The 13,127-nt window shown below is 54.1% G+C and overlaps 1 protein-coding gene and 1 long non-coding RNA gene across 7 annotated transcripts; both read right to left on the bottom strand.

The window, feature by feature from the left end:
- Window positions 1-4,610: 4,610 nt before the first annotated feature.
- On the bottom strand, window positions 4,611-7,887 carry LOC138417017 (uncharacterized). Its single transcript, XR_011247944.1, has 3 exons — window positions 7,610-7,887; window positions 5,890-5,950; window positions 4,611-5,193 (listed from the first exon to the last, which is right to left on the bottom strand). It is a non-coding gene; the product is annotated as an uncharacterized lncRNA (long non-coding RNA).
- Window positions 7,888-8,088: 201 nt separating this feature from the next.
- GFRA4 (GDNF family receptor alpha 4) lies at window positions 8,089-12,969 on the bottom strand. Of its 6 annotated transcripts, none has more exons than XM_069546589.1 (6): window positions 12,844-12,969; window positions 10,184-10,529; window positions 9,972-10,081; window positions 9,757-9,891; window positions 8,750-8,841; window positions 8,089-8,623 (listed from the first exon to the last, which is right to left on the bottom strand). In XM_069546589.1, the coding sequence occupies exons 1-6, from the start codon at window positions 12,887-12,889 to the stop codon at window positions 8,516-8,518; spliced, it is 837 nt and encodes a 278-aa protein (XP_069402690.1). In that variant the 5' UTR covers window positions 12,890-12,969; the 3' UTR covers window positions 8,089-8,515. The 6 variants fall into 6 exon arrangements, with proteins under 6 accessions (XP_069402690.1, XP_069402686.1, XP_069402687.1 ...); XM_069546585.1 differs by having other exon boundaries at window positions 9,682-9,891; window positions 12,844-12,889; XM_069546586.1 differs by having other exon boundaries at window positions 8,089-8,596; window positions 12,844-12,889.
- Between the last annotated feature and the right edge of the window lie 158 nt (window positions 12,970-13,127).

Raw genomic sequence — 13,127 nt, 5'->3', positions numbered from 1 at the left:
TGTGGGTTTTGTTCTTCGTGTTTGTGTTTTGTTTCACTAATTTTTACAATTTGGTCAACAGAACCTTAAGAAAAGGGAGAAAAATGTTTTAAGAAGTTGACCAGTTTTCAGACTGCCTCAGAGGAAGCATTTGGCAGTCTGACAGAGGTGTAAATCAGTAGGTGGGCACCTCAGACACCTCTGGCCAAAACTGGGCCATGCGGTGTGGGAGGAATCCTGAGCCGTTTGTGAGCAGATTTCCCTGTGTCCCCATCATGGCCCTCTTTGCCCTTAACACACCAGTGCTGGAGATGGAGACTGGTATGCAGGACAGCTCTGCCTGGGCACCGTCACGCGGATGCCGCAGCCTCACCAGCTGCCCTTGGCCGTTCAGCTTCCTGTCCTCTCGTGTGTGTGCTTAGTCACTCAGTCGTGTCCGACTCTTTGGGACCCCATGGACTGCAGCCCACCAGGCTTCTCTGTCCATGGGGATTCTCCAGGTAAAAATCCAGGAGTGGGTTGCCGTGCCCTCCTCCAGGGGATCTTCCCAACCCAGGGATCGAACCCAGGTCTCCTGCATTGCAGGCAGATTCTTTACCAACTGAGCCACCAGGGAAGCCCTGTCCTCTCGGGCTCAGGAGGATAGATCTTGAGCAGATTAAAATCTGCTTAAATCTCAAGCAGATAGATTTAGTCCTCCACAGCCACAGCATTGTCACTGATCTTGAATTTTGACAACGGTATATGTCCATTCACAAACTTGTCTGTATGCATTCTATACCTCCAGCCCCACTTTATGCATCTCCTGCCCTCAGAAGAGGTTCAGAGCAGTCCATCTCAGTGCCCTGATGCTGAGTTCAGAAGGTCTAGAAGTACCTGTGACTGATTCATGTTGATGTGTGGCAGAAACCAGCTCAATATTATAAAGTAGTTATCCTCCAATGAAGAAAAAAATCAAACTAGGAGTTGGATTTTTTCAACAGGATTGCAGTTTGCCCTTAAATATGTATATATACAATTATTTGTGCAGAATGTCTGAGATTTTGTGTAAAATCTGTGCCGTCATCTCATGTTCTCTCTGTTTTGTTTTTTTAACCAAAGGAACTGAAAACTTTCTTCATACTTAGTGCAAGTAAAGCACACTTTTGCATATTAAAAGGAAAAAGGTCTAGAAGGATAAAATCGGCATGAAGTAAATGAGAGTCCAGAAGAAGCACGAGGAAATGCTATGCTTCGTACAGGGGAGGGTGGGTGAGGCACCGGGTCCAGGCCCGGAGACGAGGAGGCCTGCCTACCAGAGCGTGGGCCTGAGCCGGGGTGGGAAACAGCTGAACTACAGGCCACTGACAAGTTAGGGAGGACCCTGATACTGTCCTGGGTCAGGTTGCGGGAGCCACCAGCTGTTCCTGACTGGCTCAAGACCTGTGATTTAGCAACATTGTGGCAGTTTGCCACGGCATCAACAGCATCTCTGCCTTCTTACAGTTAGGTCAGGACTATGAGCTGGGCTTTAGCCAAGAAATTTTGGAAGAAGTTCCAAACTTGGCATAAAACCATGGTCACCTGTTAAAGACATTGGAGGTCTGTGTGTGTAGAATTTTCCAGGCAAGAATACTGGAGTGGGCTGCCATTTCCTACTCCAGGAGATCTTCCCAGACCAGGGATTGAACCTGGGTCTCCTGCACTGGCAAGCAGATTCTTTACCACAGAGCCACCAAGGAAGCCCCAAGGAAACCAGTAGCCTGACCCTAAAAAAATGAAAACAACCAACACTGTGACTGTTGAAAGTCTAGTTAAGACTCTGCAGTGTGTCAGCCATCCTCCTCCTCTGCCCATCCTGCCATTGTGCGTCAGCCACGCACTGCGTAGGGGCCAGGGACTTAACAGTGAGCAAGGCAGACAAAATCTGTCCTGCTGGAGTCTACAGTCTAGTGGGGGACACAAAGACAATGCCAGGTAATAAGTCCTGTGAAGAAAGGCTGGGGAAGGGTTGGGGTAGAAAGTGTGGGTGTGTGGGAATGAGTCGCTGGGGCAGGTATCAGCTGCGTAGAGCTGAATGAAGGAGCTGGCATGATGTCAGGAGAAGAGCTTTTGAGTAGAGGGAACAGCAGATGCAGAGAGGCCCAGAGGAGGCAACGAGACTGCTGAGCCTGCACAGTGGCAAGACACGGGGCTTGGGGGAGCAAAATACTACCAAGAGCGGCGGTAGGAGTCAGGGTAGCCTGGTCCTGCAGGGCAGTAGTTCTCGGTGTAGCACTGCCCCTTGGGGGGCATCTTGGAAAGAGCTGGGGCAATCTGATCATCACTTTCAAGGGGCAGTGCTACTATGATTTAGCAGGTGGCCCTGAAGGTGGACCATCATCCTGTGACATGCAGGACTGTCCTACCCAACAAGGAACTGACCCGCATCCCACCCAAGTTTCAAATGTCTTGTTGGATGTTTGTGTAGATGGGGAAAAATCTGTTTCTAATTATTTTAGCGTAGAACACTATTATAAACACAAAGTTTTCTAGAAATGAAACTTCTGTATAAATAAGGGAAGATCGGACTTCTCTTCAAAACTTTACCAAGAGCTGGTCACCATTTTGGAAAATTCTGTCACCAAGAGCAGTGTCATTTCTGGAGTCTTCAATTGGGTTGCATCTGGACGGACACACTCCCTGCAGCCCTGTGTCACTAGCTGTGGGACATGCCTGGCACGAATTCTCTTCCCGTCTATGTTCCCAACACAGAGAAGGGACGAGCTGAGACAGTCCTGATTACTGTATGAAGTTGCTTGCTGCACCAGGAGCTGGGGCTCCACCCTGTCTGCTGGGGCCCATTTGCATGTCCTGTAGGCCTCTCCTCCTCCGCTATTTATTCCCAGTCCCTTGAGGGCTCAGGTTCTGAGGTTTTGTGTGTATTTTATCTTCTTGTGTGGGGATGTGGGCATCTTCTCATCTTAATTTTTTCTGCCTTGTGGAGCACTCTTTCTGCCCCTTTCTGATGTCTGTATCAGAAGCTTTCTCTATCTCTTTTATACTTGAATAAAACTTTATTACACAAAAGCTCTGCGCGATCAAGCCTCATCACTGGCCCCGGATTGAATTCTCCTCCGGAGGCCAAGAATCCCGGAGTCTTTTGTGGTTCAGCAGCAACCTTTTATCTTGAGGGCTCATCCGGGATTCTTCAGGACAAGGTAAGGGTGCTTGGAGCTCTAATTCTTTGTTCTCCTAGTGAACATGTTTTCTGCTGTACTTTACTAACTCTACAGTGTGCTTGTGTGAATGAATGACATGCCTTGCGCAAAGCAAATGAGGAGCCCTACTCTGCGGTTCCACGGTGACCTCATATGGCTTATGGAAGAAACTGTCGGGGGTCAGAGAAGGCCATGGCAACCCACTCCAGTACTCTTGCCTGGAAAATCCCATGGATGGAGGAGCCTTGTAGGCTGTAGTCCATGGGGTCGCTAGGAGTTCACTTTCATGCATTGGAGAAGGAAATGGCAACCCACTCCAGTATTCTTGCCTGGATAATCCCAGGGACGGAGGAGCCTAGTGGGCTGCCGACTATGTGGTCTCACAGAGTCAGACATGACTGAAGCGACTTAGCAGCAGCAGCTGGCAGGGGTTTATACCAACCTGCCAATGGACTTCCCTGGTGGCTCAGATGGTGAAGTATCTGCCTACAATGTGGGAGACCCGGGTTTAATCCCTGGGTCGGGAAGAACTCCTGGAGAAGCAATGGCAACCCACTCCAGTATTCTTGCCTGGAAAATCCCATGGATGGAGGAACCTGGTAGGCTACAGCCATGGGGTTGCAAAGAGTTGGACAAAACTGAGCGACTTCACTTTCACTTTCTGCCTTGGACTGGAGGCTCCTTTGGTTGTGAGGTGACGTGTCCCTGGCAGAACAGCTTCCTTAGACATCTTTCAACACAGGCCTTCCCAGACCTGCAACCCAGCAAGGCAGGGCCACCTTCTGTCTCCTTTCACATGCATGCCAGGCTCACTGGCAAGTTGCTGTCCAGCTGAGGGCACCTCCCCTGTAGCCTTGCCTGCCCCCTCCCTCCTGGCCTTCTGGAAATTTCACCCACCGGTGTCCATCCTTCCTGTAAAGATAAGCCAGTTCTGAATTTGGCCACACCTGACTAAACTGGGGTGGGCGGCGGGAGGAGGGGAGCAGTGAACAGCTTCGTATTAACCTTGCAACTTAACAAGCCAGAGTGAGCATTCATGAACCGTGAAGTTTCCACCCATAAATCCATGGGTGCTTCCAGCACCTGCCTTTCTGCCTGCTCCCATCCCCAGCCACCTGTCAGCTAGAGGCTCAGTGTTAACAACAGCTAACAGAGACCCAGTCACAGGGATGCGGCCAGGCCCAGGACCGCAATTCCCAGAAGGCATGAGAAAGTGACAGCAAGCAGGCTATCTGGCGGGACACAAAGGCCGACACTCAGATGTGGAGCAAGGCAGGACCCTTCTTTGGTTGTCAGGGCCGCAGCTGGACTCAGCTTTGAGGTGTTTGGCCAGACAACACCATGTCATGAGCCAGAACCTTTTTATATGGAAGTGACAGACACCAAACTCTGACCACCTAAGACAATTCCACTAGTTTCCTGAAGCTGCTGTAACAAATTACCTAATCTTGGTGGCTTTAAATGACAGCAATTTATTCTCACAATTCTGAAGGCCAAAAGTCCAAAACCATGCTGTGAGCAGAGCTGCACTGCTCCCAGCTCTAGGGGAGAATCCGCTCCTGGCCTCCTCTAGGTGGCTGCCCACATTCCTTGGCTTGTGGCCACCTCAGTCTTGTCTCTGCCTGTGTCTTCACAGCACCCTCTCTTCTGTGTGTATATCTAATCTCCCTCTGCCTTTCTTTAACAAAGGTGCACATAACTGCATTTATGGCCCCCTCTGATAATCTAGGATAAGTGCCTCCTCTCACTGTCCTTAACTCAATCACATCTTTTGCCACAGAAGGTAATATTCACTCTTTTTGCCTACATATAAGGTAATGTTCACAGGTCCCAGAGATTAGGATGCGGACATATCTTTGGAACCACCATTCAGCCCATTACAACAACAAAACCCCAGGAAAGTCAACAGCCCCAGAAGTGGCAAGATGATAGCCTCTGCAAGTCACAGGGCCTAGTCCTTCCTTTTGGCTTCTGTCTCCAGGGTGACTAGTTCCATGCCCCAGACAGCCTCAGCCTCCCAGCAGGAACATTCACTCTGGGGAAAAAAAAAAAAATAGAGAGCCAGGCTGACATGAGAGCCCTATGTACTTTCATTCTCCCCTTGCACCCAGTGAGGAAGCCTCTTTACCTTGCACACTGTCTGATGTTAAAGAGGCTCCATTTAATTAAACCCCATGCCTTGGTTGGAAAGAAGTACTGAAGGAAGACAGCCAGGTGCCATGAACAATTTTGCTATTTTCTACTAAGTTCCATTCACTTTTATCTTCCCAATCTTTTGAAAGATATATGAATCTTTTGAAAGGTATATGCCTATACATGGGTGCTAAGTCGCTTCAGTCATGTCCAACTCTTTGCAACCCTATGGACTGTAGCCCAGCAGGCTCCTCTGTCTATGGGATTCTCCATGCAAGAATACTGGAGTGGGTTGCCATGCCCTCCTTCAGGGGATCTTCCCAACCCAGGGATTGAACCCAGATCTCCCACATTGCAGGTGGATTCTCTACCATCTGAGCCACCAGGGAAACTGAAGGATACTGGAGTAGGTAGCCTATCCCTTCTCCAGGGGATCCCATATGCCCATATTTCACTCTAATTATCTGAGTAAAAAATGGAAGTAGTAGAGTTTAGGACTTCCCTTGTGGCTCAGACAATAAAGAATCTGCCTGCAATGCAGGAGACCCAGCTTCAATCTCTAGGTTGGGAAGATCTCCTGGAGAAGGGAATGGCTTACCCTCTCCAGCATTCTTGCCTGAAGAATTCCATGGACAGAGGAGCCTGGCGGGCTACAGTTCCTGGGGGGTCACAAAGAGTTAAATGTGACTGATCGACTAACACTTTCAGTAGAGTTTAACACACTCTCACATAAAGCAAATCACTTAATGGGTATTTAATCTGCACTTGGGCTACCATACAATGGTGGTAAACAGGGCAAGGCAATACTTTCACTTGCCTAGCCACCCCCGCTCCCAATGTCCATTCCCACACAGATATAGGTAGCTGAGAACATTCCTTCTTTATGAAGTGGTGACAGGGTAGACTCTGAGCTTTGCTCCATCCAACATCCCTCCTTTTTCCCATTGAAAAATGTCCTACCCCTTCTTGGTGGGTGATATTGGTGGACTGATGTCACTCTCTAGGCCACAAATACTGGGAAAGAGAAGTGCTTTTCTCCTCTGAGAGTGCTAAAGGAGAGACCATAGATCCGGGGCTGCTGACAACATCCTGGGTGAGAGCCTGTCTGGCTTCAGAGTGGAGCAGAGATCAGCAGGAGCAACATCATCTGAACCCCTGGAGACAGCTGTGCCTGAAGCCCAAGGCAGTTTGAGCTGCGTTTGGTTCCAGCCAGGGAGTACTGGCTGAAGGTGGGAGGCTAGTACAGCTGCCCCATGTAGTGTCTGTGGGTTTGGTCTGAGTTGCTAACTGCACAGTCTCAGAGCCAGTGGCTCTTTTTCTGGTCAGGACAGCCCCAGGCTTGGGCTTCAGTGTGGTCTGTACCTAACCCCTGTGTTTTTGCTCAGGTTCTCCAGAAATGGAGCCCAAGGCAGGGATTCTCAGACCATGATTTATTGGAGGGAGTGCCCTCAGGGGAACCTCTACATGAGGGAGCAGGAGTGGGAAGGGGAAAGAGCTAAACTAGGATGTGGTCTCAGCTGGGATCCAGCCTCAGCCTAAAGTCCCAGGGAACTCTGAAGCATGGCCGGCACATACAGCTGCCCCCCAAGGCATGCAGGCCAGGCCTCTGAACTCCAGCCTCAGTCAGTCACTGGCCACTGTCCACCTCTGGGAACAGAGGGTAACCTTTCAGGCTGTCTCTTCTAGAGAAGTGGGCAGCTGTGAGCTGTGTTAGCAGCCAACATCCCAGGCAGCTCGGGGATGGGTTGCACTAGCCCAGAGAGGGCTGAGCAAGGCACCAAAAGCTTCCACTCCAAACTATCTCCTGGCCCCTGCCAAATTCCAACCAGGTTTGAGATGGAGCAGCCCAGAGACACAGAAAATAATCAGGAGTCCCCAAGTTTTTGAGGAAAGCTTAGTACCTTGCTCCCATAGTTTTGCCCTCTCCTCCCAAAACTCCTCCACAGAACTGTAGTTTAACACAATGCCCTTAGCATCCACTGGGTCCACATTGGCCACACACTGTTTATTAAACCCTTGTGATAAATGTCGCTCTGCTCCAGGGAAGAATTTGACTCTCCACATGGACAGAAACCAATTACTCAGGGAAAAAAAAAACAAACACCATTACTTCTTTCCAGTGTCTGTCAGGGTAGGGTTCCGTGTGCACCAAGGTGGAAGGCTCCCTAAGTGAGCACAGCGGGCGATCCTGGGGCTCCTAGGCACCCCATAGGTGGAAGTGTGTCAATCAGGGCCTATATTTAGCTGCAAATAACAGACACCTGGAGATACGTAGTTTAAACAAATTAGACACATCATTTTTTTCACAGAGTACATACAGTCCAGAGAAAGGCAGACAGGCTAGTGTGCCACACTGTCACGTGGTTCCTCTTCCAAGATGGTGCCCATGTTCCTAGGCATCACCTGCAAGTTCTCGGCAAGAAGAGGAAAAAGCTGAGGCCAGAGGCTGAAGGGCCCCAGTCAGGAAGTCTGTTCCTTTTTAAAGAGCTCTCCTGGAAGCCTTATCTGTGAATTTTACTCACTGGCTAGAACTGTGTCACCAACCACCCCCTAACTGCAAGTGAAATGTAGTTTCTTTATCTGATGACTAGCAGAGAATGAAAGAATAAACAAGTAGCCAAGATCCCCAGCACTGGACCTGACAGTTGATTCAGTTCAGCATCCACAGGTCCGGAGAAGATGATGCCTGGAGAGGTTCCGAGGCCATCCAAGGTCACAGAGGCCAGCAGAGGCACACCCTGCAGCTGACCTTGGGCTCTCAGCTCCCAGAACACAGATCACATGACAACAGGGCCAGTCTCAGTGCACATGGGTTTATTGAGTTATGGATGTCAGTCCTAGTGCTGGGCTGAACCACAGGGAAGATGGCTACATGGCCAGTGCAACGCAGGGAACTGGATTCTCACTCAAGGTGGTGTCCAACAAGCAGCACATCAAAGACAGGAAGCAATCTGCCAGCGTTAGTGATGTGGTGCCGGTGTCTATCATGATGGGTGGTGCCTAACTAGGAGGATGCCATAAAATGCTGGAGTACCAGAGTGAGTTTTGCCTACAAGTCTGTTCAGATGTACACCTTAGAGCATGATAAACAGTGTCCAGATCTGCAAAGAGCAGTGGGCCAGCTTAGGAGACAAGCCAGTCCCTTTTCAGTGGGGCAGTAGGCCACTAATGAGGCCCAATATCCCAGGCAGGGTGGGACAGTTGTCCAAGGTCTGCTGTCCAAGTCAGAACAGGGACTGGAGAGCCAGAACAAGAAGCATGGAGAGCAGGGAGCTCCCCTCCAGGGGCACATCTGCAGAAGACACCTTGGCAGGTGGGAGCAGAGTGTGGACCTGAGAAAGAAGCCCGGTTCTGCTCTCTGCCACCCCCACCCTCCCAGGGCATTCATTCTAGGCCCACTTGCCATGGAAGGAGTCAGTGCAGGGGCTGCCAGCTCACCATCCCCTGTCTGCACCTACCTGCAGGAGACTCTGCCCAGGGTCCTGGTGGGAGTCCAACTGGTTACGTAGGATTGGGGGCCACCCACCGTCAAAGGTCTGTATGGCACTGTCTATGGAGGGATGCAGGGTGAGCTTGGCTGAGAAAGCCTAGCACAGGGCCCAGCTCCTCAAGGACAAACTGAGAGAGACCCTTCGCATCCTGCGTGGGTCCTCCCCAGGCAGATATGGGAAGAGAGGACGTCTGCAAGGTTTTCAAGATGGACAATGCTAAACACAGCTGTGTTTAGAGTGCCTTACAAACTGCAGCCTTCTCTCCTTACAGAAGCATGACAATTATCACCCCCATTTTACAGATGAGCACAAAAAGGCTTAGAGGAGTTAACTCTCAGCTAGAAAGCAGCAGGGTTAGGCTTCAAACTTAGACTCCCTAACTCCTAGACTGGTCAGCGAACCACCTAGCTATTCAGACTAGAAAGGCAAGACTATTAATAGGGGCAGCTGGCTGTGCCTGGAGGATGGAACCGCCTCAGAAGTGGCAGAAGCAGGCCTCAGTCTCCTCACAGCCAGCCAGGCAGCATGGCTCCCGGGCCCCGCCCCTCCCGGGCCCCGCCCCTCCCGGGCCCCGCCCCTCCCGGGCCCCGCCCCTCCCGGGCCCCGCCCCTCCCGGGCCCCGCCCCTCCCGGGCCCCGCCCCTCCCGGGCCCCGCCCCTCCCGGGCCCCGCCCCTCCCGGGCCCCGCCCCTCCCGGGCCCCGCCCCTCCAGGGCCCCGCCCCTCCAGGGCCCCGCCCCTCCAGGGCCCCGCCCCTCCAGGGCCCCGCCCCTCCAGGGCCCCGCCCCTCCAGGGCCCCGCCCCTCCAGGGCCCCGCCCCTCCAGGGCCCCGCCCCTCCAGGGCCCCGCCCCTCCAGGGCCCCGCCCCTCCAGGGCCCCGCCCAGGCCTCAGTCTCCTCACAGCCAGCCAGGCAGCTTGGCTCCCGGGCCCCGCCCCCGGGCCCCGCCCCCAAGCAGCGGTTCCTCGGCCCTTCACCCAAGCAGCGGTTCCTCGTAAAGAGCCCCCGGAAGACTTCGCACTCCTCACGCCGATTTCCGCTGGCTCTGCAGTCGCACCAGGGCTCCACGCGCGCGCTTGCGTTGTCCACGTAGTTGGGCGTGATGGCTGTGCCTGGTCAAACCCCGAAAACAGGGTAATCGGCCCATCCAGGCGGAGGCATCCCCGGGAGATCCCCTCCGGCCGGTGCATACCCACGAGGCCGGCGTAGGCGCGCAGGCAGCTTGGGGCCTGGTCTTGGAAGCAGCCGTCAGGGTTGCTGGCTGTGGTCGCGCAGGAGACCTGGAAGGCCAGGAGGCGGGGCCTGCGCCGCGCGGCCGGAAGGCAGTGAGTGGGCCCCGAGTGGCTCCGACCCCTGCCCGCCCTTCCCCACCCCCCACCCCGTCTTCTCCACCTCCTCCGGCACCTGCAGATCCGGCTGTGCTCGCAGGCGTCTAAGGGCCCGAGGCAGGAAGGTGGCGCCCGGCCAGGCCCTGAGAAAGCGCAGGAGGGCACGAAGGTCTGGCGCCGGCGCTCTGCGCACGCGGGGCCGCCGCAAGGGCAGAAAAGCAGTGCGTGTGTAAGCGCTGGCGGCCCGCGGGCGAAGAAGTGGCGCAGGGCGCGGCGGCAGCGGGCGCGGGGGCAGCCCCCTGGCGCTGCATGACCGAAGCACTGCACCACGTACGCGGTGCGCAGCCGATGGCACCGCTCGTCGGCGGTGCACGCGTCGGCCGCGTCCACGCATGGATTCGGTGCTACACAGCTCCGCGATCCTGTTGGAGAGGCGGGTAGGCTGCGGTTGTTGGCGTGCCCTACTCGCACACTTCACCTCCTCCTCTGGGTCAGGGCCTCAAAAGATGCGGGGTGCTCAAAACTCGAGATGGGCAGAATGTGACCCAAACGCGTTAGCGACTGGCACTGACTGGCCTACCGTTGCGAGGATGGGCAGCGACGGCCTCGGGGCATTCCTGCCGCACGTCTGCGGTGGATGCGGAGCGTCGAGGCTGGGCCTGGCTGGCCTCCCCCAAAAGCTGAGACCCATCCTCCCCAGGCGCCACCCCTCACCCATCCAAAGAGGGGTCCTTAAGATTCTTCCCATTGTCCTAGGCCCCACCTCACACGGAAAACAGCAAGCCTCCTGGGGACCTGGCTAATGGAGGCTATCAGAAATGGCGCCGAGGTCCAGAGGTTAGGAGGATCGCACATGCCCCAGAGCAGCCAAGTCTCCAGCGCGGGAGCCGCACTTGCTGAGCCCCTGAGCCGAGCGCACTAGAGCCTATGCTCCGCAGTAAGAGAAGCCTGGCCAGGCAACTAGAGAGGCTCCGGCACAGCAAGGAAGACCCAGCGCAGCCGAAAGTAAATCAGAAAAATAGAATTAATGTAAGACGAGGCACTGAGCACAGTGGCTGCTCCTCTTCCTTTCTTTGACATGCGGAGACGCCCGACTTGTCAGATGCCCCTCTTTCCCCTTCTCCCTTGGAGACCCTTCAAGTGACCTATAGTTTTCTGCTTCCCTTCCTTCTTGACCGTCTCTAGAGCATCCTCCTGCCTCTGCATCTTCCCCCTCCATCCTCTTCTACTGCTCCCTTCTTACCGATCTAACCGGTGCTGCCCCACCTGGAGGGACTTTGGCTTCTCCCCCGGCCTCTCTCCTCTCCACCAGCCAAGTAAAAGAGGGGTTCCTGGCAAGGGCTCAGGTACTGGAGCCATTTAGTCCTGGCTGCGGGGTGTGGATTCAAGAGAAGCCCTAGATGGCAGGCCATGGGGCTCAGTCCTCAGCCGTAGGGCACTCCACTGTGGACAGAGTGTGCCTGGCACAGCCTGGTCACATACCAGGGGTCTGTTGGGCAGAGGGTGAGCTTTGTCTGGAAGTGCCATGGGCACTGAATGCCATGGGCACCTATATCCAGCCAGGGACTTCTCTGGTGGTCCAGTGGATAAGAATCCATCTGCCAGTGCAGGGTACACGGGTTCGATCCCTGGTCCGAAAAGATCGCACCCGCTGCAACTACTGAGCCCATGCACCGCAAGAGAAGAGTAGCCCCTACTCGCTGCAACTAGAGAAAGACCCAGCACAACCAAAACTAAATTTTTTAAAATAAAAATCAATCCAGCCAAGCTAGAGTCTCTGGAGGAATTTGGCAGCCCCTTCCCCCTAGAGCACCAACCAGACTACCCCTGCCCCTCGGTTCTCTCTGCTTCCAGGAGCCTTCCTCAGATGAGAAGGCTTTTGGCCCCAAAGTCTGAGGGAAGTTTCCCTCAGACTGTGGCTCAGCACCCATTTATTTGAGCGTGTGTGTGTGTAGTGGGGTATTTCCTACCTCAAATCTGGGAGCAGGGCCCTCTCTGGCATTGGCCTTTCCTTTCTCTCTCCTCTCCCCCCCCCCCCCCCCCCCCCGCTCCAAGCTCCCTCCCGTCCTTCCAGGACTTTAGAACAGCAGACAAACATTGCCCTTTTCTCCCAACCAAGCCTTCACATCCCCAGGCCTCAGCCACACACATCAGCTCCTAGTGTCTCCTGTGGTCTTGGTGCCATTTCTGTTCTTTGCTTACCTGTTTCCCTCCACCAGGAGCACCCCTCAAAACAGCACATCTCAGCTCCAAGATCTCCGTCCCCTTCTCCATTTTCCCTACCATACACCACCTGGTAAAGTGACCCCCTCCCTCCATGATGCCCCAAGTTGGGGAGGGATAGTCCAGGTGGTTGGAACAGCAGATGCATGGCATGGAGACATTGAGGATGCAGGGCAAGGAATCAGTGTGAAGTTGCAAGACTGAAGGTGGAGGGCTGGGCCTGGGAGAAGGGTAACAGAGGTAGGAGGGCAGGCAATAGGAAAAAGAAAGTCCCTGGGGCAAAGTTACCAAGGCGAGATTTGGGAGGCCATGGCTCCGCGGGGCCCAGAAGCTGGAGGCAGGGTGCTGTGTGTGTCCTCAAACCTCGGGCACAGGTGTCTCACTGGTGCCTCTTCCTGCATTTTGGCTTTTCCTACAATCATCTTCTTGTGCTCCCACCTTTTTCTTGAGGATCAGGAGGATCCGGGACAGAGAAGCCAAGGTTCAGAGGTCTGGGGGGAGGCAGCCACTCACCTAGAAGCAGTAGCAGTAGCAGTGCAGGTACCAAGCAGCTGGCCATGCTGGGCAGCAAACAGGAGTGGACGGCTGAAGGCAGAGCCCCTGTCGGACAGGTGCCTCCTTCCCAGCGCCCCTGGGCCACAGTGATGGAAACCTAGGTGTCTCCGCTGACTGTTCCTCTGGTGGGAGGAGCCTTTGTATTGGGAATGATTCCTGCTGCCCTCACTGAGTCCCCGCCCAGGCTGCACCTTCAGATAGATCTGGGAGCCACTTGACCTTGTCTCTGCCATACTAAATTA

Source organism: Ovis canadensis, chromosome 13 (assembly GCF_042477335.2).
Source record: "Ovis canadensis isolate MfBH-ARS-UI-01 breed Bighorn chromosome 13, ARS-UI_OviCan_v2, whole genome shotgun sequence".
NCBI lineage: Eukaryota > Metazoa > Chordata > Mammalia > Artiodactyla > Bovidae > Ovis > Ovis canadensis.
Note: the sequence above shows the minus strand (reverse complement) of the source record. Positions and strands in the feature narration are given on the sequence as shown.